The sequence below is a fragment of the Cyprinodon variegatus genome, unplaced genomic scaffold, assembly GCF_000732505.1.
Source record: "Cyprinodon variegatus isolate N-32 unplaced genomic scaffold, C_variegatus-1.0 Scaffold14, whole genome shotgun sequence".
Lineage (NCBI taxonomy): Eukaryota > Metazoa > Chordata > Actinopteri > Cyprinodontiformes > Cyprinodontidae > Cyprinodon > Cyprinodon variegatus.
In genome coordinates this window covers 14,310-39,402 of record NW_015150467.1, presented here as the reverse complement: position 1 = coordinate 39,402, position 25,093 = coordinate 14,310, and the positions used below count along the sequence as shown (strand labels likewise).

General features: G+C 36.6%; 1 protein-coding gene across 1 annotated transcript in view; it reads right to left on the bottom strand.

Moving 5' to 3' along the window:
- LOC107090001 (protein turtle homolog B-like) overlaps window positions 1-25,093 on the bottom strand; it is a gene marked incomplete at its 5' end in the record, with an annotated part of 45,704 nt that overhangs the window by 15,848 nt on the left and 4,763 nt on the right. Inside the window, 14 exons of the mRNA XM_015383104.1 lie at window positions 167-253; window positions 897-942; window positions 2,810-2,974; window positions 3,072-3,156; window positions 3,300-3,526; window positions 5,168-5,343; window positions 6,301-6,424; window positions 8,302-8,452; window positions 8,577-8,696; window positions 8,786-8,926; window positions 10,677-10,819; window positions 13,968-14,113; window positions 19,332-19,473; window positions 22,903-23,020. Of these exons, the coding sequence (XP_015238590.1) occupies window positions 167-253; window positions 897-942; window positions 2,810-2,974; window positions 3,072-3,156; window positions 3,300-3,526; window positions 5,168-5,343; window positions 6,301-6,424; window positions 8,302-8,452; window positions 8,577-8,696; window positions 8,786-8,926; window positions 10,677-10,819; window positions 13,968-14,113; window positions 19,332-19,473; window positions 22,903-23,020 (1,871 nt within the window). The remainder of the gene's footprint in view (window positions 1-166; window positions 254-896; window positions 943-2,809; window positions 2,975-3,071; window positions 3,157-3,299; window positions 3,527-5,167; window positions 5,344-6,300; window positions 6,425-8,301; window positions 8,453-8,576; window positions 8,697-8,785; window positions 8,927-10,676; window positions 10,820-13,967; window positions 14,114-19,331; window positions 19,474-22,902; window positions 23,021-25,093) is intronic.

The following is a 25,093-nucleotide window of genomic DNA, read 5'->3' as shown; positions in this document are numbered from 1 at the left end:
GTGTAATCTTCTCCCAGTATGGTGTAAGGGGATGTGCATGCAGTAATGCTTGACTACATCTAAAAGAAATCACTGTCAAATGATAGTTTCTAAGCATTGCTTTAACCATGCAGCCAAGCCAGTGCAAGGCAGCACACTCTGGATTTCTGTGCAGGCAGGCACTCACAGGGGGCTGGCCGGAGGGGGCAAGAAACTGCTCCTGGCAGGCTCGTCCCAGCAGGGCTCTACCCCTGGCAAGGGGGTGAGAGGAGGCCTGCGATGGGAGACAAACAACATGGGCCGGGTTCATTTCTAACTATGCTATTTGAATGAAGCACTAGGTGCAAACTGCCAGACTTGCCTTCACCTTTTTATAAAGATATAAGGACAGGGAAGTGGAACTGATTATTTTGGTCAATATAAATTCATAAACAAACTGGAATGAGATTTTAAGACATATTAATGTTCAGAACGGACCTTGTTTTGAGCCTGAAATGCAGTCATACATGTACAAAGAATTTACAATGTGACAAATACACACAGAACTGATACAGTACAATGTACAAGACCATTAAACACGACAATCATGCAAGAAGCAGACAGTGGTTTGAGGTTAAAAAATACAGATGAAAAGAAAAATCAAAACACATACAGCAGCTTGTACTTAAAATGCTAACTGTGCTGCTATAAACTAAACAAATTTGCCTATGATCTGCAGGTGATCACAACTGTAAATGTTCTTCTACACTGACAAGAAACCTTAACATCATCATAGGTTTCATTTTCAATTTAAACCGACTTATAATCAGCATTAACCTGCGACTTATTTCAGCTGTATGTCTTGTGCATGCATGGCACCAACGGAAAGTTGTTGCCACCTCAGGCAGATGCAGGAGCTTTAAGGCATCTTTACTTACGGTGACTCAATGCTTTTCCTGAAGTGTGTCACTGACAAGGGAGGGTCTGAGAGGACAAACAGATTTAAAATTAGTTTTCAGCAGCAAAAATAGAAACAAGAAACTTGGATATTTAAGAAAAATGATAGATATATAGTATACAGAAATGAGAGAAAAGATCACCCAAAGTAACTTAAAATTTATGGCTGACATGCCATCTTAAATTGTAGTAATGATCATAAATAAAAATGCTTTTAATCAGTTTTAGAAACCATGAGGATTTTTAAGCTATTGATATCACCAAAACACAAAAATTGCATTAAGTTTCTAAGATTAAAATTTTTTTGCATCAATAATAAATAATTAAAATTCAGTTAGGATTACAAGAACAAAAGAAAACTAAAAGGGGCAATTAATTTATTCAAGAATGGATTTTGCTAATCAGTCTATTTACTAAAGATATAATTTAGTTAAAAACCATCACATGAAACATGAAATCAATTAGTCAGAATTAAGTTGCTAATGCTGATAGTATTACACGCAGTAGTCCTAAAAGTCTAGAAAGGGAAATAGTGTTTTGGGAATTTAAATAAATGGATAAAAATTTTTGAATTTAGTTGTTTCTTTGGAGTTTAAAAAGATTGGCTTTAGCAACTCATTTTTGGTTCTAATATCCATCTAATGTCCATGTGGTGTTTAAACAGCTAAGTAAGATATAGCACTCATAAAGTCCAGTGTTTCTATATATACTGTTTTTTTTTTTATTTGCAAAAATTGCATTTAACAGATTCAGATTTCCACAGTTTCTATCAACCTGGATATTGTAATAACCAATTTTTCACTTTAAACACTGTGTTGTTTTATTATCTGTGAGACTTAAAGATTAAACAAGCTTTTCGTGTTTTAAACAATAAGGCCTTTTTTCACAGCTATTTTGACTAACTTACAGTTGCTTAGTCTATTTATTGTTTATTTTTTTTTATTTAACCTTTATTGAACCAGGAAGTCCCTTGAGATTGAAATCTCTTTTTCGAGGGAGACCTGGCCAAGACGGCATTTTATATTTAAAATGTGCAATTTGAATGCAACATGAAGTATTTTTGCCAGACTTACTTTTGCCCGGATTTTAGGTTAAGTCCAGAAGTAATCAGTGGAACTTTTCAGTCTGTTTTTATCTAATCTATTTTTATATAATTTTATTTTATTATTTTATTTAAAATAATAATAAAAAAACTAGATATGTTGCAATTCTAAAAAAAAATGTTTGTCCTTTTGAAACCTGAAAGTGAAAAAAGTCTCTAAAATTAATAATTTTCCATTCTCCTTCTCCCGTTTTTTAATGGTGATTTAATCCGTTTTTCATATTGAATTTTGAATCTTGCATGGGCTTTATTAAAACACAGCAAACCGTTCAATATGAAACAAAATCATTCATCGCAATCAAACATCAGGAGGGTTGTCAGGCCTGTTTTTGACCTGGTGGCGAAAGTTACTTCCTAGGTTCTCTGTTTTTTTTATTCTCTAACTAAAGAATTTTTGACAGCTGTCACTACCAGAAGAGGAGACATAAGCGCTGATCCCTCAGTTAGAAGAGAACTATTTTTTTGTCCACAGAATTCTTAGACTCAGAGGGACCACAAAAATAATCTTTGGCTTGAGCTCTAATAACTATATTTTCTGTGATATTTTGTCACTAAAGGTTTTCATAATATTAAACATTTGCAATTCAGCATAACACATTAATCAATATATAAAGCTATGAATAAATACTAAACAAATGATTGAAAAGTTTTCATTTTCTGGCTTTTTAATAGTCAAAATCCGATTAATCAGAAGAAGCTGACATGTAAGCACAGTCTATTAGAAAAGCTTGTATTTAGCACATGTGTTTGCATACACAACACATACATTAGTATTAGTAAAGAGAATCCAACCTGGTTTACGCTTGAGTTTTCGACGGTGCTGTTTATTAACGAAGCAGGCGGCAAGAGTGCTAAAGAGTACCGCCGCTGCCAGAAAACAGATGGTCGCCACGACGCCTGCCACCACAGGGCGTGCCAGCCCCTCTTCGGGCAACTCTGGAGCAGGGAAGGGGTCTGCTGAGGCCGCCAAGGAGATAGAAAGTTGTTAGAGGCGCAAGACCTCAAAAAGAGAGTCCTCATAAGGGGCAAAGCATCGCTGTGTAAGAACCCTGACCTGTGCTGGAAACTCCTACTACATTGCTGCTCTCGCTGATAAGGTCATCCATGACCGCAATCACCCGAAACTCATACCAGGACTCCTGTTACAGTCATGAAACAAACATACATTGTTAAATGTCTTTAGTAGAAATCCAAAGATTTCTTTGCTGTCTCATGCTATCTTCAACTTTTTTGCAGGGGGAAAAAGAGATACGAGCACCAGGGCACTCATCTTCTAACTGACCTGGACCAGGTCTCTTGCTACCAGCTCAGTCTCAGTGGATGGGATTAAGTCATCAAGAACCTCCCACTTCTCCCCGAGGCGGAACTCCATGATATATCGGTCAATAGGTGAGGAGTGGTTAGCTGGGGGTAGCCATGTAAGGAGGACACCATGCTGCGTGCGATTGGCTGTGAGGCACCGTGGTGGAGTAAGAAGCACCAGAGGTTCAGCGGTACCCAGAGGAGAGCCTGTAAAGAGAAATACACTTTTAGCATTCTGTTTTTAACACAAACAGTCTTGTTGATATTGTTAAAATTAAATAAAACACAGACATTGTGAAGTCTGTGGAAGTAAACCAACATGAAGGAGCAAGATAAGTTCATTCTAGCAGCCTAGTGTGAAACAATGCGTAGTAAACAATGTTCACCCATGAAGAAAGAATCAAATGGAACCATACTAACAGAACATGGCAAAGATGAAAACAAAAATGTGGAAACAACATGAATAATGCAACAAATGAAACAAAACATGATCAGAACTAAAATAAATAAAAAAAACTGAATATAATGACCTAAGAATACACTAGAAAGCCCAACACTAACAAATATGAGCAACAAGATAAGACATAAACTAAAAATAAAGATGTCAAATACAAACAAAAAACAAAGACTTCAAAATTCTGACATAAAGATCACAACATAAATTGTTTGGAGGGTGACTGGAGAGTCGTTTTCAAAGTGTGTTTTAAGCTTGACTGGCAATACTAAGTGCCTTTCTTTTCCTTTCAGTAACTAAGGCAGTAATTATTTCTTAACCTCTTAAAACGGAAACTGTCTGGGTTTTACCGACGTATTGAGTAAAGAAGACTTCAAAAACTAAAGTCAGAAGAACAAGAAGGTTTAAAGTTTCAATAGTCATAGAAAGAAGGTGTAATCAGGTAAACTCCATCAGATAAAAAAGGAAGGTTCAAAAAGTTAATATGACTTCATCATTTTTGGATGAAACATGGGAAAAAAAACTATATTCTACAAACAAAAATGTTGTCTTTAAGAAATGCTGGGGAAAAATAAAACACTTATTTAATATTCAATTCTTTATCAAAACATATTTACGACAAAAATTAAACTTGGTTTAAGGCTAAGTTTTGGTCACTATCATGTCACAAGGTGCAGCTATGCTTTATTTTCAGCTCGCAGAAAAAATGTAACATTTTTGTAAAAAGGTGTCAAAAAGATTTTAAAAAAAGTTCAGTTCTCAGAAAAAATCTTTTTATTTTGAATTAGGGAAAATCTTGACCAGCTGAGTTCAGCTTTAGTTTGAGTTCAACAAATCCACAGTGTTGCCTAGAAGCATCTTAAAAGTTTATTTTGGGATTTTAGACTCATTACATTACTGCGCTGAACTGTCCTAATTCTTTCTGAGAAATGACAGTTTTTAACTTTTTTGAGACCGGACAACTTTTTTCCTAAGACTTCAGGATGTCCTAAAATATACACACTACACATGCTTTTCTATAGTGGACTTTAGCTAACGTGTTTGTGTGAGGTCTAGTCGCTCATTTATTTTGGTACTGCTTATTACTTTTTATCAACATTTAACAGACTTTGTTAGCAGTAACAAATGAAGTGCATCATAGAAAGTACAATAAGAACCCAGAGAAGTCACTGAAACATAAAACTGATTTTTATGCTGACGATATTAAAGCAAATTAGCCATTGAAGCCAAAATCTTCTTTAAATAGCAGCAGTTGAAACAACATCAAGGATTTTTTTTTTTTACTTCCAGAGGGCAGCAAGTATGCTACTGAGCTCAGTTATACTCTAAAAATGAAACTGACAGCCTCTACTTTATGCTCAGCAATTAAACAACCTTTAATCAGGAGAGCCAACCTGCGGTGGTGACCGTCACAACTTCGCTGAATGGACCTGTGCCCAGTTTGTTTTGAGCCAACACACTGAACTGGTACTCTGTCCCAGGCTCCAACCCTGGCACCACCAACCAGGTCTGAGCACCAGAAACAGGCATCGAATGCCAGTCATGAGGACCAAAGTCTGTTCTCTTAGACCTGAGAACAGAAACACAAAAAGAAACTTTAAAAATGGGGTAATATATTGTACTAATTTAAAAAAATGAGACCACATCAAATTCATTGGTTTTGAACCTTTACATTTAAAGGTATAGTGGAGGGTTTTTGCGAATTTTTGAAAAGACCCACCCACTGCACTTAAAAAAAATGCACATGCACAACCCTGTACCCACTCCCAAGAGGGAATGTCTATTAAAAGTGTGCGAGAGCGTGCACCAGCCCATTTCTCCTCGTGCACGCTCTGTTTAAAAGTTACTGTTTGCATCACTCAAACAAGCGTACTTTCCAAAAGAAGATTTGCAATTTTTCCACTATGTCAGACTCACCACCGTTAAGTGAAAGTGGGGACGACCGCGTAGGCGGCCTTACGTAAACATATCAGCAGAATGATTGACAATTAGGAGGACCACTTATTTTGATGATCCACCCAGAAAAAGAACATCCTCCACTATATCTTTAACTTAACTCCTAATTTTAGCTCTAAGAAAAGTTAAAGGAGGTTAAGCCACAAAGAAAAATATATATATATTTAAGCAATTTTTTTTTTTGCATTTTGTTCGTATAGGCAGTCTTTTAAAAAGTGAATCAGTTGAGATCTACTAATCTACTAATCCATCCTGAAATCCTTTTAATATAGATTTAGTTTTCTTAAAATGATCGTAAGCTCAGCAAAAACATTTTCTTACAAGTTTGCTGCATTACACTCATTACATTAATGGCATAATTCAGAAATTGGACCTTTGCATCACAATATTCAGTGAGATTGTGTCATCAGAACAGTTTAGCTCTCAGGTCCTGAGGGAATCCATTCACTGTCATCTTTCTGAGTGTGGAACGGCATCCACGCTCTGTCAGACAGCTCTGCTAACCTTACAGCATGTTTAATTTTCCCTGCTGCACACTACTAGCATTAAGTAGAAGAGTAAGGGCACTCACACTGGACCATACCACACTGAGAATGTCTGCTCGAAGCCGCCATCATAGCCTGGTTCCCAGGAAACATTTGCAGTGGTCGTAGATGGCAACACGTGGATATTGCCAGGAGCGTGTGGGCTGGTGCCTGAGTGTTTTTTTTTTCCAGAGACAGAAACATACTGTAGTTAGAACGCTTTAAAATGTTGCAATTTAAAAACTAGGAATCTTTATTTTATTAAGATGGCTGTTTTTTGTGTGAAAATAATATCAACACAAATACTTCAGTTGCAGTTTTTCTTTACAGGAAGAAATTGTTAGTGTAATGCTGCCTGATATTGGTACCAGCCAGAGGTCACAATCATCCCACCCACACAACAGCTGTGTACAATGCCCTGAAGTCAGTGACTTTCACCAGGATTAAGGCAAAACCTGATGTGTTCTGAGGAGCACAGCTGCAGTGCCACCCTGTGACCTCAGGTGAGCTGATGGCCGGCCTAATACAGTAGATACACGCTGCCAGCTGTAGAACTGGATGATACTGTACAGGTAGGTGTGCAAGAAGCAGAAGGCAAACAAACAGCAGGCTTACTGACTGTCTCACCTCTATACCAAACATAAGGAAATACTCTGAGAGTAAAATATCATGTAATAAACTGACATTTTTCTCTATTTCCTTAGGGAATGTCATTTTTTTTTTATTGGTCAGACCTAGCTAACCCAATGAACAAACTGAAAGAGAAAGCCTACTCTGTTCTAGAACCTCTGGAAATTATATCACAAATGAGATTTTTACAAACGTAAAAAACATTATGGAGAGCGGTAAGCTGTCTACAGTTCGAGAGCATAACAGACTGCTACAGAAGATCCTTCCTTCCTACAGCAATCAACACCTTTAACAACCCATTGAAGAAAAACCCATGAATTACTACAGCGTTTAATTCCGCTTAGGGATTAATTGTTCAAATTTAACTGAACTGAGCAACTTCTCTCCATTAGGTACCCAAAGCTAACAAGCTGCAGTATTAGCATAATTTGACTTTAAAATATAAAAAATATCTAGTCAGTAAGCAGAACTATTTGTATGATGTTAATTTTTTAATTGATTTTATTTCAATTTCTTTGAGCAAAAATACAAGCAAGATTTACATTGTGATGTTAAGACATTTTAGTAGCACTGAAAGAAGTAAGTAGAAGTTCAAGAACTTATAAGAACCTACCCCCAATAACAATGTTTATGTCACGTAACATATAAGGTCTTTGCTAAAAGGAGGCATCAAAAATCAAAGTACAGTTAAACGAATACAGAGTGTCTTATATTGAAAGCAGTAGTACAGATATCTATTAGTACATATCAAAAATGATGCAAATTATATTTTTATATTTTTTAAAGATTACAATTTTATGCTTTTAAATTTTTATACGGATTTTCATGATGTGAGATTTTAAGAAAACTGCAAGATCTCTAAATTCAACATTATGAAGGATTCGTAAATCTTACAAATTGGAAAACATCTTTCATGTTGTGCATTATAACTGCCAGCCAACACAAGTGGCTCCCCTGCTAAGTCCTTAGACATTCATGGACTGATATTTTTTTTAAACTTAGTCCCAGCTGCCTCCTTCTTGTACAAATGCATATAATTTTAAGGTTGTGTTGTGTAGAAAATAGTCTAGCACCACCAGACTTGTCTGTGGCAAGACTGCCCTGTGAAGAAGCAAAACAGCTAAATGCTGTTCATTAGGTGAAAGACCCTTTTGTGAGAGATAAACCAAAATGAACTGAAAATAGCAAAAATGCTATATAACAAGTAAAAAAAAAGTTATGAAAAAAAAAAAAAAACTTGGAGAAGCAATATAATCTCTTTCCTGATAGAACTTAAGATATATTGATTTGGTTAATCACTTCCATTTAATAGTAGAATATTTTATATTTACACCATGAAATCACACAGCAAAGTAGGATCACCATGAACTCAAGGAACTGTTAAGTTACTGAGGTAAACTGAGGCGCTGTGTCAGTACCGATGACTAGAATACGTGTGCTGGCAGTGATGCTTGTGACCACATTGGTGGCTACACACTCCCACTCTCCATGATCCTCCTTGCTGAGCGATAGAAACTGTAAGCTGCCACTGGGTAGAATGTTGTGTTTACTTCTGCTTGGCTTCCCCACCTTGAATTGACAGAAAAAAATTAAAGAACTATAGTCAAGCGGCGTGAGAAAATCAAACACTTCATGCATGATGGGTAAAAGTAGAAATTGATAAAGTATTTTCTTTTTGAGCTGGAGTGTTTACCTTTCTCCAGGTAATGGTTGGTATATCGGGGTCTCCAGAAGCAGCACAAGGGATTACTAGCTCTCTTCCAGCCTCCTGACGGTACTCCCCCCCAGGCCTCACATTAAAGTAAGGGGGATCCTTGATGAAAACATGTATTAAGCAGACTTTGGTTCAGAACCAAGCAGAATATGAAGAGAAGACACATCAAAACCATAGTGGAGGCTTACCTTTAGCACCAAAGTGGCAGGGGGGGACATGCCCATTGTACCCAGGGCGTTGTAAGGCACACAGGTGTAGGTGCCCAGGGAGTCTTCTGTGGCCTCTGCCACCCGGATACTTCCATCTGGCATCAAGCTCCAACCAGGGTACTACAAGACAAGAGGGGCATCTGAAAGGCTAGTTTTAGATAGGGTGTCCCTGAACTCTCAGGGTCCCAACTTGTAATGTTTTTTTAACTGCACAAAAAAAAAACAACATTCTGATAAGTAAAGTTGATTTTTACATCGGCTATTAAAGTGATGCCTTATTTGTTCGATTCAACCTAATCGTATAAATTGTGATATGATACATATTAGTTTATAAAGATGAACTCTACAGAGGTGGGGAGATGTTGCTTAATTCTTTTGTTCCTAATTAAAATTCAGCATATGTGAAATTTTAGCAGTATTATTAGTCACTGGTTTCAATAGTTTAGAGCGGAGGTCTTCAACAAGGGGTCCGCGACCACTAGGGGGTCCACGAAGGTACTGCGTGGGGGTCGCAAAAGTTTTACTCTAGATTTAGGTTTTGATTAGATTTCTTTCTAAATCCCCCCTTTCAACTTTTTTCCACTAATTGAAATGTCTTTAATTACACATTAACATGAATTCAACACACTGTAGCAAACAAAAAAAATGGAGGCAGAAGATGTCTTTCAGTCATCAATGCACACATTCAGTGACACACAGGAGCTCTTTCAAGCTGGGCCCCGTTTCATTCACAACACCTGTCCCATCAACCAGGAATCCGAATCAGAAATACCTTAATAATCCCAGAGCGAAATTACTTCCGTTACATTACTCCATGTGTAATAGAGTGACTATAGGACCAGTTTGATATAACACAATTTTATACGATATATAATTAGGGGGTCCCCGCTCCATCTCGCCATCAGTTTTGGGGTCCTTGGCCTGGAGAACATTGAAGACCCCTGGTTTAGAGCTTTTATACCACATAAATGTATCACTCACTGAGATAGTGGATCTCTATGACAAGCAGTCTAGCAACCATTGAAAAAATAATGTGGTGCTTTTTTTTGTTGTGAGGCACACAAATAAAAGTCAGCCAACTCTATTTTTTTTTTTTCCTATTTTATTGGGTTTATTTGTCAATAAACTTCTGTTCTATAAACCCAAAATGTTTGCTGTATCAGTGATGTATTATAGTTTACAGAAATGTAGGTTGGTTGTCGGCTACAAAAAGTTTAATAGTTGAAAATCGAAGACGGTTAACTGCACTTCAGATATTCCCATGAGCTCCTGTATGTATTTAATTACCTTGACGTGACATGGCGTATTACAGGGCAGGTAGTTTTATTTTTTTTGCTGATCACAGACTTTACAAGATTTTTTTGGTGCATCTGAAGTAAAATAAATTACATCTAACTATGCAGGTCAACTTTGCAGGTTTTCTGTTTTGTATCATTTAGATGAACCTTTTCAAAACGAAAGGCTGCCAGTAGATTGTGAATGATGGGACATCTGTCTTAAATTTAGCCACATAATACAGTAAAATTATATATTTTGTTCTGTTTATAAAAAGCTGTTTGAGTAAACAAAGCATAAAATCTACAAATGAATGTATTAACAACAGTGCATGTAAAAAAGCTTGTTTTTACACCACTGGAGAACTAGCATATAATATGCTTTCATTGCTTTTTTCCTAAAAGAAATTATTCCTGGTTACATACTTAAATTAAAAAAATGATCAGAAGATCTTTGAGCATTAATATTAACATTAAATAATAAAACCTACTGAATTTAAGGAGATGTTCCTGAGAGCAAACTACTGAATAATTTAGTGGTAATGTTAGGCGGGAACATCCCAGCTTAATCCTGAGTTGTGACAGGAGTAACTGACCTTTTCTACTCTGAGTGTGTAGCCATCTTTCTCCCACTTCACTGATGTCACAGGCGGGTTGGCGTCCACAGGGCAGCGGATGATACCTGGCAGTTTCCGTGGGACGTAGATGACAGGGGGCATGTTGATCACTCGGGCGGGGTCTGAACATTAATTGTAGTCTGAGTTAGATTTTTTTTTTTTTTTAGACAAATCTACATGGAACAGCTGATAGATTGGATTTAAGTCAGGACAAGGAAAAAACACATTTATCTGAAATACCTAAAGAGTCATGAGTGGATTTGACAAAGCGTCGTTTGGACAAAATACTTTTCTTGATTATAAAAAAAACAACAAGATCTTATCACAACATATAGTGATGCAGCATACACTTCTATTATAAGGATCATGCAGGAAAAATTTATGAAAGATGAATAGGTCAAAGTTATCCTTTTTTTTGGTAATGCTCTCTCTCTCAGCTTCCTAAAACAAATTATCTCATTGATTCATCATTAGAAACATGCCTGCCGACAAGGGGTGGCAAGGGGGTCAAATGTCTCAGGACAGAGGCGCCCAAAATTGACACTCTGATCATTAAAAATACAGGCAGAAGTAAATTTTTCCGAAAATATGAAATATTATAGTAACTAATATATATCTGCATTAGGCATATGTAATTTTTTTTTTTTTTTTTAAAAAGAACCCCCCCACCCCCAAAAAAAATAAGAGAAAAAGGGAAGATGTGACCAAAGGCTTTAGGGTTTTAATGAGTAAATATTAAAAATAAACTGAGGATGAGTCAGGAACACGTCCAGGAAAGAAATTGCAAAACAATGATGCTCATTCAGAGACAGGTAAGAAGCAATGCGTTTATAACTGTGATTTTAAAGAATAGCTTCTGCTAGTGTAAGGGGGAAAACACCTTTTCCTTTACAGAAATACTTGAGCTTAGCGCCAAAAGAGCAAAATATTTGGTAGAGGTGCATAAAGAGGACATTGTAGAGGTTCTCCTGTTGCAGCTTCGGCAGGCGGGGGAGAGACAGCGTGTGTTTGAGGAGGAGACAGAGAGCCATCCCTCCCTGCACAGTGCAGGTGGAGGGGCTTGCTGCCTGTTCGGATAGTCCGAGCATAGTGGCTCAGAGACGGATCACGCCAATAATTTCAATGGCTGTGGCCAACAAAAATGACTAATTTTGATTGAATGAATGTTTGTAATGACAAAAAGGAAGTGTTTCTCAGAAATGGCAAATGAACTGCCAGCAGATTCAGTGGGTGGAGAATTTCCAAAGTATCTAAATTATTCTACCTCCCACAGTGAAACGTAAAAAATTGTTAAGGCCTGGCTAATATACAGCAGGTCAAAAAAAAGGCAATATTTTGCTGTACTTGCTGTTCTCCTATGAAGTACAGAAAAGATCAAATACTGCACTAAATTCAATAGATTGGATGAAAATATCCATTCTAAAATACAGAAAGCTTTATGAAGGTTTTCCAGGGCATCAAAGAAACTGTGCACACAAACATTTTTAATTGAAATGGAAGAGCCTGCTATGTATTTTTCTATCTCTACCTGTGACTGGCTAGAGGTGAGCAAGCCTTCAGTAAAATTAAGATTATTAAAACATACCTGCGCTCTAGGATGTCCTAGGAAAGCTTCAATTAGCAATGCTGCCTATAGAGCATCAGCTTGCCAAGAGGTTAGACTTTAAAGACATCATAAATGACTTTCCCACTAAAGAAGTTCACTGTTTGGCATTTGGAGACCAAGTCTAAACAACATTTTTGAAGTTTAGTAATCTATGACTTGTTTGCAGGACAAAAAAATATATTTCTGCAAACAGCAGATTATTAAATAAAATCATAGGCAAAGGAGAATGCGGTTAAGTAGACTTTTGTGTCTGTGTGTGTGTGTGTGTGTGTGTGTGTGTGTGTGTGTGTGTGCGTTTGGGGGGAGGGAACCTAATTAATACTCTTATTCTTATCAGTCTTTAAATCAAATATGCATGAGTGTTTAATTGTAGCTGCACTCTGGATGAATAAGACGAAACACATACACTTAGAAAAAAACAGATTTACTCCCAAAAAATGTCTTACTTTTCTTCTTTAGTTCTTAAATTGTAGTTTTATTTCAAGCCAAAATGGATGACTTTATGTCTGTAACAAACGGATATAAAGATACAGGGACGATGAGCTGAAAGGGGGATTAGTTGAAGTGAAGAATAGGCGATGGCAGACAGAAATACTCAGGGCCATCAGTGAATATGCCTGATGTGGGGAAGCTTTACAGCCTGAGAAATGTGCAAAAAATGTCCCTCTGTGCACAACGTAAGATTTTTTTTTTATTCAAAAAACACTTAGACTGTATGAGTATTTCCTCAATATGTGCCTGAATGTGTCCTTTGAGTCCAGTTCTTGGTACAAAGGAAAACGGCAGAAGATTTCTCAAGCAATCCCGTTCGTGTAAAGCCTCTTTAGCATCCAGGACTCTTATTTCTTTATGGTCCCTCCATGTTGGGCTTGCAGAACTCTGCTCCCTCTCTCTTGCAGTGACACAATAATCAATGACCGGTAGTGACTTGGGAGTAAATCAGCTCAACGTAGCACAAAGACTGAAGATTAGATGTCTTATACAGAGTGGAGAGGGCAGGGCGGAGAACGGAACATTCCCCGCCCTGCCCTCTTCACTCTCATCACAAACAACTGCTCTGCGATCCGTCCCACAAACATGTTTGTGAAGTTTAGGAAACAACCACGATCCATGAACATGTGCACTTGTTTGTACATCTTTGAGTCTCCTCTAAGTTTGTTTGTTATTCTCGTTTCATATTTGATTTAACTCATGTTTTTGTATTAAATGTGTTTTTAACGGGGGTCTCAGAAAAACCTCACTATGGTGACGTAACGACTTGATATATTTTAATATAGACGTGATGTTATTTATCAATTAGTGATAACTCATGCAGAGGAATTTGACTATTTCACACACTTGAACAAGTGTCAAGAAAAAAAGGCATTAAGAGAGGGAAAGAAATGGTGTCTAAGGATAAGGTCGTCCATCTCAGGTCATAAGAAGGAGGCGAGGATCCTGTGAGGAGTGATTTCATTAGATGTAGGAAAATGGCTCTGCTGCCTCCCTGTGACACCTGACCTTCACTTCTATGCAGGATCCTCCTCAGTTCAGTCAATGAGCAGCCAAAAACTACAGCCTCCGTACCACCACTGCTGCTTCCGTTCCCTTCTCCGCACACAGCTCGCTCTGCCGCCTCCCCACCCCTCCCCCCCACTCCGCTCGGTTGCCACAGTAACACTCACACTGAACAGTCAGGTACGCTGATGCTGACGGTGAGATACCGAGGCTGTTGCTCGGACTGCAGGTGTACTTCCCAGCATCCTCGGGCTTGACCTGGAATATCTTGAGGGTGCCGTCGACGAAGATGCGCACTCGGAGCTTCAAGTCACTGCAAGAAGACATACATGTTCTGAAACAGAGCAGGACACTGCATATATCTAATCCTTTTTTTTTTTAGTGCTACACTGCATTAAAGAGCCATAAGAGAGCAGCAGAGAGTCAAACAACAGCCAGCAGTGAAGGATGTAGAGAACAGAGTGTACAAAGCCAGAGATTCAAATGAATCTGCAAAATGGAACCGCCTTTTCAATTTCCTGCTGGAAAGTCTTTACTGCTAAAGACACCATTACATTCAAATGGAGATATATTCACCCTTTTTTAATAAAAGAGACCTCCACCAGGAATGAAGTTGACTGTAGTTATAAATAAATGTTTTAGTGCCATCATGTTAAATTGCAAAAGCTTATTTTGTTGCATTTAATGTGACTCTTTATAAAGTTCAGGTTTAATCATTCATAAATCAAAGAAGGACTGGGTATAACACAACCCTAGCAACTAGTTAAACACAGTATGAAGGACAACTCTTTTTTTTTGTGGCATTAAATGAGACTGACCCTTTCAGTTTTTTCACATTTTTTTAAAATGGACTCTGGGTAATAATAACTGTATGAATCAAGATGTGTGCAGGAATTTGTGCCATGAGTATGTACAGAATTTAATTTATTTCGTCTCTTAATGGACTTTGGATTAGTACTGACACATAATTGAAGTAGGGAATCAAGATTGTAGGAGGACAACAAGAAAGAGAAGGGATGTGATTAACTAAGTTTCATTTCCAGACACTGAATTATATATATATATACACAAATAAACTTATTCATTTAGTCATCCTTCAAGGTCATTGTCATTTCAAAGGACTTAATGCGCCCAACCTAGTTTGAGATTTTTGATATATTAAAAAATTGCACTTTCCCTATGATATAAGCTAGGTTGTCTACTATACTACAGTCTACTATAGCAAAATTCCATCCAAAAGACTTTTATACCTAAACTGGTGAAAGTATTTCATCTTCAATGCTATGATGGTTCTTTATTTTTTTTATGCTCTTTATGCACAAAATTGTTAGAGTGGTGGACTGTGTCAAATTAAAGAAATTATTCTGAAGGATAAACATCTTAGCAGTTTTCTTACGATTTTTCCATTTAATAATTTAAGCAGTGTGTTTCACGAGATGCCATTAATGTCATTATATTGAAGTGTTAAAAATTTACATTTTTTTTATCCTCATCTTTGATGTCAGTTTTAAAAAAACTTTAAATGCATAGGAGCCATACTAAAAGTCTGCTTATGCCAAACAGATAAAAATGTTGTACACCAAATAATTTATAAAACCATGTGAATGCTTAAAACCGAGTAATTCTCTAGTTCTACTTCAGAGTTTGAATATAAGACTTTGCCTCTATGCATTCAAATTAAACCATAAATGATCCATGCAAAGTATCAAATGAATATCATTGCATATTTAAATAAGTCAGATGATAGTTTTTTTTTTCATGGTTGCCGATATTAACCGCCGTAAGGAAATACAGTAGATGCGTTGGTGAGTGACGTGGTTAGCTGCACAAATGTTATTAGTAGCTAAGGTATCCAGAGTCTGTTCAGTATGGACTGATCATATTAACAAGGGTAGCTAGCTGGGTTATCTTACTGTAGATTTATTGATCATTTAATTTAATTATTTTATTTCAACAATTGACTTTAGGCATTGAGTTCATTAAATGTTTATATTTAATACCTGTGGGAACATTTGCATTGGTATACGCTGCTATTGAAGCACCTACCAGCTGTAGTTAAAAAATAATGTACAGAATAAGAAAGACAAACAATCCAGGAAAGCATCACACCTATCTTTAAGAATTATTATGGGTAACCAATTGTAATGTCTTGGCTACATCAGCCCATTATACAGATGTTTCCTAATCTCTTGTGGATCTGGAGCTGAACAAAGCTGCATCCATTTTTAGCCCATATTCAAAATTTCATTTATTTATTGGTTAATAGACATATATTTTAAATGTTACATGTGCCACAGATAGCTTTGGTGTGTATATTTTATGGTGTTTCTTTTAAACTGTATGAACAAATGAAAATGAACAACTGCAGAAATAGTCTGAATAATATTTTCTATATTATGGGCTTCATGCCATTAGTGTTGTGTTAGGCAATAGATATGATCACTTCCAATAAATGTTCTGTAAGGTTCATAATTAGGCAGAAAGTTGGTCTACAGACTGGGCTATAAATAGCAGTGAATTAAAAAAACAGTAAATCACAGGAACAGTTTCACACCATTAATTGCTCTCTGACATCAGCAGCAGCAATGCTGCATAATCTCTGTAACCCAATAAACATACCATTTAAAATCTGCACAATGATCTTATACCACATGCCATTTGTTAGTTTTTCTTTAATTGTCTCCTAATAGAGAGTAATTACTGGTGCTTATAAGTTAGTTTTTTTTAAGAAATTACAAAACATGCAGTTAAAACCAAGTGTTTCCACATGCTGTATAAAACAACAACTCTTTTTTTCTCATTGTCTGATGTTAAACCTGTACTGTTTGAGGTCATCTGTGATTTTTATAAATATTTATATGTTACTAAAAGCCAGAACATAGATACTTCCTTCAAACTTATAAATATACCTACATGCACTTATTAAAAACTTTAAGGAATTGGCTTTAAATATTTGGTCGAAACCTTTATCCAAAATGATGAACAAATGAGGACGGAAAAAAATGTAAAACAAATAAATTGAAAAAGCTTTTTGGGTGGGAAGCAAAATGTTTTCACACTTGAAAACAAAGTCCGGTGGATTGTTTTTTGTTTTTTTTTTTACTTTTTAGGCAAGCTTATATTCGTCCTCGGTATTTGGGTCTAAATAATATATTTTGGTCCATCTGTATTTAGCATCAGGATCATTTGCCTCTTATTGAACCTTTATAACTGGCATCTCTTTGCCTCTTGTTCACAATGACAGAGAAGTCTTTGTCATTAAACACAGGTGGGGGTAATAGCTGGCCACAGGAGGGGACTCAGTTGTGTATTGGATATTAAAATGTTTTTTATGAGTGAAGAAGGAGCAACAGCAGCTGAGAATGATAATCTCCCCTTACTGGAGCAGCAGGAGGAAACCAGTTCATCTCTCTCTAACAGGTTGGTTAGAGGGGGATCCCATCATGTGAGTATAAATAAGGAGCCACAAAATTAATAATTTAACTGGTGGTTAAAAGAAAGTGAGATCAACTCAAATATAAAACTAGATTTTTTATTTGACATCAGGTGTAGCCAAATAAAACAAAATATAACTATGTGTTATGTTACACACTGCAAAAACGATCTAGATATAAGTATGCATTTCTTAAATTCAGTGTGTTTAACCTTAATTTGAGTAGGTAAATAAGACAATTTGCCAATGAAATTAGTGGGTGAAGATTCTCAGTCATCCAGGTCATAATCAGTCCAAAAAATTAAAACCTAACAAGACCCTTAAACAGAGTCTAGTGCATCCTAAACACAAAACCCCCCAGACCAAATATGAGCGGAGTTGTATATGCAGTTCAATGCAGTGAGGAATGCTCTGATCTTTATATTGAAGAAACCAAACAACCTTTCCACAGACGCATGGCCCAACACAGAAAAGCGACCTCCTCAGGACGAGACTCTGAGAGGACATTCCTTTGAGACCAAGAATGTTCATATTTTGAACATAGGTGGTTTAAGAGGGGTGTGAGGGAAGCCATCTATGTTAAGAAAGAAAAACCAACCTGAAACAGAGGGGGTGGACTCAGTTTTTAGCTTTCAAAAACCTACAATTTAGCGATTAAGTGGATTCCTTCCCACTAGCATCACAACATCACCCCATTACAGGGGACCAGAGCACCTCTTCTGTTCAGCAAAGCCAACAATTCCCTTTAACGACCCCCCCTTTCAGAGACATAGACAGGTTTCGGGTATTACAGGCTGACAAAGAAACCAAACAACCCCCATTCCAAAGGGGTGGATCCGTGCATCAGGTTCAATTTGCATGTTTCTAAGCCAAAACAAGGGTTTGCTTTGGTCCACTATACAAGGCCTTGAACTAAACGCTATTTTTGATATTTTGAATTAAAAAAGCTTCTTAGAAGGGAAGCGAAACGTCTTCAAACTTGGAAATAAAGTCAATTAGATTTTTTTGACAATAAAAGTAGTTTTTTTTTACTCCTAAAATAAGATAATTAGATATTATGCGCTTGAAATATTGGTTGTTCTTATTTTAAATGAAAATTGTCTTGTTCCATTGGCAAAATGTCTCACCTTCCTCCCCAACTCAAGAAAAATGCTTTTATTTTAACAATAAATTACTTATTTTTCATTACCATTTTTTGGTAGTGCATATTTTTAGTATTAGCATTTTAGGATGGAGGATGAACATTTTAACTCAGAAGGAGTCTCAGGCATTAATATCATCAATAACTAGTGCATGAGGCTGTTAGCTAAAGCCACAAGTCCAAACTCAATTAAAAAAGAAGACAATTTAAACTAAAGTTTACACAAAAAACAACCAATATTCTGTTTTCAGCTTCATCTATTTTACACTGTAAACCAAACCAAATCAAGAATACTCAAAACATAACTCAACAATTCTATAAGAATTGTTGAGTTATGTTTGTAAAAACAAAAATGTTGTTACTTAGACTTAAATATATATATCTTAAACGTATTTCCAAGGTGTATGAAATATTCACATTGAAACTGCTAAAGCTGTTTTAACGGAAGAAAGTTTTAATCTTTCTTTCTTTGACTATCCAGTCTTGACTTGTATTCTTTTAGCCTTACTCATTCTCTCTCATAGCCATATAACTCTCTCATGATCTAAAGCACTTTGGAGCCTGTAGAGGTCTGGATTGGGCTTCAGATCATCACTGCATGAGGCCTACAGATGACACCAGGCCTGACTGAAGTGATGCTGCCATCAGAGCACGCTAAGTAGCGTGGCGTGCTCCAGACAGACCCCCGGCAGGTTCTCTCTAGCTGCCTCTAGTGCCGCAGCGGGACAGGGCACAAACACTCCTAACACACTTGGACAGCAGTTAAAACATGGCACAGTGCTCCACTCAAAGACATACAATGTCACTCATTTCACCAAAGCTGGTGGATAAAGACCTCATGCTGTCTGGAAGCTGGTGATTTGAATGTCAAAGCGTCAAATCTGTAAACCCCCCCTCAAAAAAAAAAACATAGTTTCAGCTGCTTCAGCACAAAAGTAAACTTGATCATAACTTTACTTCTTGAAGAAGACATTGTCCTCCTCCCAGAACCAGGTGTAGGTCAGGTTGCCTGGATAGGCCTCGGCTTTGCAGTTGAAGCGTGCATTCTGTGATATGTTTACGGTGACGTTTTCTGGTGGCGACACGATGTACGGAGGTCCTGAGAGAAAGAAAAGCAAATACCCAGTAAATAAATCGTTCTCATTCACACAGAGCATATGGTGCACAAAATCTTTACATTTACTCTCTTAAAATGTGCTTTCTCTAGTTTCTGAGTAGAACATAAAAAAAAATAAACATATATAAATAATATCTCACCTTTTTCAGATTGATGTCTATCATAATAAAAATAACAATGTCAATAACCAAGAGTATTTGAGGCCTTTGTTCGTTCTAAACAAAAAAAATAAATAAATAAAAAATATAAAGTATTATTGTGCATCTTTTGATCATAAACAAAAGCAGCTAATTTTAAGGCCTCCTTTCTAACGAAATGTCAACTTTTTTTCTCTTTGCAACAAGTCAGTGTGAGTAAAACCTCCCACTACACATTATTTACAATATTGTCACTACAGTCAGGCAGAAGACACAGAAAGGATCCAGCTACTGTGACCTTAATAGTAGTCAGAGTTAAAGCCCCTGCATGCTTCACATTGTTACCCCTTCAGACTCCGAGGTGCTGAAGGTTTGCTGAAAACTCTTAATAAAACAGCAGAAACCATGAAAGGTAAGCTGTCTTTCATGATGGATCCCAGAAACAAACCTTCTGGTTACTTTTCTTTCAGCATCAGCAGCTTTATACATAAGCTTTGACTCACAGAATGATTAAAACACATCACCACGGGGATCAGACTGTTATTTCTACAACAGTATTAAAAAAAGTCACATTTCATGTCACAATGGTTAAAACAGAAAACATCTACATTCTGTATTTTACTATTGAAATATTGCTGAATGTTCACTCAGTGCTGCAGCAATGGCTCCTGTTGGTATAAATCTGATATTAATATGACAGAGGTTAACAGGCAGTCACAAAGCCTCAGATTAAACATTAGCATCTCGCCTGGTTGGTGACAGAGGCTGGGGAAAAAAAGGCTAACACCATTAACACGTCTTTTTTCAGGGGTCGCACTGCTAAAAACATGAAACCTCAGAGGAGACATTCTTAAAAAACATTTCTATGCGACGTTCGAAAGATAAGTTTAATTACTTCGTTCACACCAGGTAACAAAGCCAACAGGTTAATACATTTAATTGGTGCTTTTTAATTACTTATAAATTTTATTAAGCCTCATAAAAAGAGAAATAACAAAAAACTATGCCTAATAAAGAGGTGGATTAAATAGACTGGGTTATGTGCATCATTGCATAATTAAACTGCCAGAAAATGTGAGCGATAAAAAGAACGCATCATGCCCTAATCCAAAGAAAATGATTTAGGAACCATGACTTCTGCTCTCCGGTAAAAAAATTTGAATAAAATATTGCATGGCTGTGGGCTTATGTTAATCCAGTTTGGGTTATGCTAAAGAAAAACAACCCAGAACACAGCAGCAAGTCCACATTTGAATGGCTCACACTAGGGCTGAAACAATTAATTCGATAAATCAAGATTATTCGATTATTGAAATAATCGTGAACTAAATTAGAAATCGATTAATCATTAACTGGAGTATAGAGACTCTAAAACATGCTTTTAGCCACTTAATGACAGTAATTATATGAAAATGTTTAAAAATATACACAAAGATTTTGCATTTCAGATTTAAAAAAAAATATTTTTCTTCTGTCGAAATGCTCTATGCGAAACTCCTCAAGTGGAAAAGTTTTAGTTTTTCACTCGGTTTAATTTTGTAAAAAGGAAGCTTTGGCTATCTGTTTAATATGTCAATAATCTATAAATAATACATATCCATGTGCAGAGTTATTAAGTTTAAGCTTTAAATTTGATGTTAATGTATGTAACTTTTGTCAGAAAGATCTAGAAACACAAGAACATCTTTTTTTACAATTGTTGTGTTGTTAAGTCTTTTTGGGACAAGATTTATGATTGGCTATCAACGAAAAATGTGATTCCTAATTTTGAAAATAAAGGAGTTAAATTTGGCATTACTTTTCATGATAAAAATGTGGAATTTTTATGTAATATTATTTTCATTATGGGAAAATTCTTTATCCACAAGTGCAGATTCTTTAAAGTTTCTCCAAATTTTCAAGCATTCCAAAACGATATTAAAAGTTTTCATGCCTCGATTAAGTTACTGGAAAACAATAAGGCCTTAAAGTTTTCAGACTTGATAGCAATATATTTTAGCTAAACCCCTGTGTTTTTTGTTTTTGTTTTTTTTTTCTATTTAATTTAATTTAAAAAAAATGTTCTTATTATTTTATGTGTTATGTTTATTTTTCTGAAAGAAAACTGTTATGGATCGCTTATGTTCAATTGTACGTTTCTGCTTTTCTGAAAGTGTTTTTTGGATTTAAGTAAAAAAAATAAATAAATAAACATACTTCAATAATCTAAAAAATAATTGTCAGATTATTCGTTTTGCAAAATGATCGTTATTTGCAGCCCTAGCTCGAACTTCACAAAATTAGGCTTTTAGAGGTTTTTGGTGAAAAGTCTGAATATAAACCTGATGTAGAATACTGTCACATGACCTGACAGCTGGTTAATGGTGGATAACCTTCCAATGCGGCTCAATTCAAACAACAATTCAATCTACTGCATATATGTATGAGCCTCAGTCCCTTTAAAGCAATGTAAAAGACTTGTTGTCAGGGATCGCAAACGACTACTGGCAGAACTGGTTGTTTGGTTAAGGGGGTAAATGCGGTTAGTCTTATCACTTCAAATAAATGAACTCTTAGCATCTATTTAGTTTGATGATCAATTAAGATAAAACAGCAAAACAGAAGATTTTTTTTGCAAATTCTTCCTCACAGCACTGCATCAATGTAAGTATATCCAGTAACATGACTGTTCTCTTTGTTACAAAACAAAATGACGTCTGCATGTTTGCTTTTGCTGTATGACTGCATTTACTGTACTGTGAACAGAGAAGTGTAATTTCTCTCCTGTTTGCACCTACAGAAGTCAAGCTTTAAAATAGACTTGATGCCCACTCTGCCATGAAAGCGAGGCACTCGACTGCTTGTTAAATACACACTGTTAACTCCCTGAAGCGGTGCTGTATCAGGAGACGGCGAGGAGCTGCAGGCGGGAAGCACGAACCATCTATCTGATCCGTGTCTAGCGGAGAAGCGGGTTAATGGACCAGAGACATACGGGGACGTTCTAGTAGACCGACTGTCTGTGTGAATGTACGCATTCATACAGACTGTCTATACACTTAAGTATTGGTCTGCCTGATACATCCCCACGAGGTATGTTTAACACATGAGTGCACCAGGAAGCTGCCTTTATGACTATATGCTGAAACTAAGCCGGCTGGGTTGATGCACGGCTAACCCAAGATTGCAAGCGGAGAACAGCGAACAGGTATTTTCACCTTGAAGTCTGATGATCCAATAAAATGCATTTGTCAACGAGTCTTGCTGCAGTAAAGAAGCAGCACGGCGACATTACCTTGAACTAAGAGGCGGGTGGTATGAAGTACCTCTCCCTGGTCACTGTACGCTCTGCAGGTGTATGCCCCTCTGTCGTCCCGGGTGATGCCAAGAATGGTCAGACTGCCATCATGTACCTTCAGTTCAGAAAGAAAGGGGATTACATCAAACTTCAGACAAAATGCCATCCAAAAAAATGCATCAAACGTAAGTTAAAGAGAATCAGATCATTCTGTGTCTCAGCTCAGTTATGCTCTGATGTAACTGTTATTTATGTTAGTTGTTTACCATAATGTCAAACTAGATTTAAAGCTCAGTAGAGCTGGTATATCAATGATTTCAAGAGCAGAGGTCATTAGAGTTCTAAATTTGGAACTATTTTCCTAAAAATGAAATATCCACATTGCTGTGTACAAGTTCTCATCTGGATTCCACTAAAAAGTGAAGCTCCAACTGCAGAAACACACAAACTACATTAGTTAATATGAATGAAAACTGCTGTTTTAGAAACACAGTATAAAAATAACTTTAAAACAGTAGAAGCCTTGTTTGACCATGATTCTTCTTTAAACACAGATGAAAATGGCTCTTCACCTCATATACCACAGATTGCACATATTTTTATTTTATTTTATTAAAGAATACAGTCCTGCGGGGGGGCCGCCAATTTTCATAATCAATGCCAAAAGTACACATCAGAAGTTGTCCCAATGGAAATTTAATGAAGTCATATGGAATCCACTTTCCATAGGTTTAGCTTTCTCATCCAGCACTGTTAGAATTAGGGTTAGTCTTCAGAAGAGGGGACTAAATTAGCTTTAGGATCAAGTCTCTGGAGCTTAGGTTTAGGTTTCTGTGAAAACTTACAGTGTAAACTTTGTATGTGTGTGTTATTGTTTGTTCTTGGCAAATATATAGATGATCTAGTGTTCAAAAATCTCTCCAAACAGAAGTTCGGGGTCATTTAAGTAAATAAAGCTTTAAAGTAGAGAATAAATAAAAAATTTGAATTGCAATAAATTCTGAAATAAAACAAATCAAATGGAAAAATATTTAAAAATTCTGCCGTATTAACCACCTTCCAGTGTGCACTTGTGGTTTGTACTGTACTGTAAAATGGCAGCACCCTTCCCCTCCAATAGGGTGCCTACTTATGGTGGAGAACAAAATAATTAATCCAAAAAATCTATAATTTGCCTTTCTTAAAATATTTACCCCAAAATTTGATTCCAGCCTTTTGTAAACCTGAAAACATCCCGATCTATTACTGAGCATCTCTACAAGGAAGGAACACATTAAAACAAACCAGTGAGGGAAAAAAAAAGGAATACCCTCATAAATTATGCAACAAGTTGCAAGAGGCTCTGTCCATTCAAGTCACTCACAGCTGTAGTCTGTCCATTCATATGTCTGAGAGGGGAATCTGAGACGCCTACAGCATAATTCCTATTCATCCTTCTCTCAAATGCTTACTAAGCTGCTGTTAGATAAACCAAAGCAGCTTTTAACTTCTCAAAGTCTGTTGGCAAACTGGATCATCATCTATCTTTCACAAGGTAACACTTTGTGCAGAGCTGCTGTAAACAAGCAACACACACGTCATGCTGAGTGCTGGAAGTGTTAACTAATCACTGGTTTGTTGTGAAGTAGGATTGTGAGGTTTCCAAAGGCATGTGCAGGGATTAAAGTAGTTAGGAGATTTAAACTTGCATTAGTTCTAATAAAACAAAATGGACTCTCTGACGGATGTCAAGGGCTTTTTTTTTCTTGTTCAAACTTATTTATGGCTGATATGATGGCTGAGCGGGGCAAAGTTGATTTTTTGTTGTATCATATAAATTAGATCAAGGAGGCAAAACATGCCTGCAAACAAAGGGTCATATATTTTGTAGGTGAGGTGACCAAAATGACTAAAGTTGGTGTTTAAATTGATAAGGAGCAGAAAGTATAACTAATCTTTGTTTCTATGTCCTCAGAAGTAGTACTCAAACGTTTGTCTTCTAGATGATAATTATATGTTTACTACATTTCAACAATCTAGTTCTTTAGGATAACATTTTCCTTTATGTTCTAATTTAAAATGCATAGTGTGACAGAGCGATGCCATTTTCACCGTTCTACTATTACAGAGGTCACAGATTAACAGACTGCGGTCTGGATCCGGACCCACCTGCTGACTAATCCGGACTCAACCTGATTTAAAACATTTA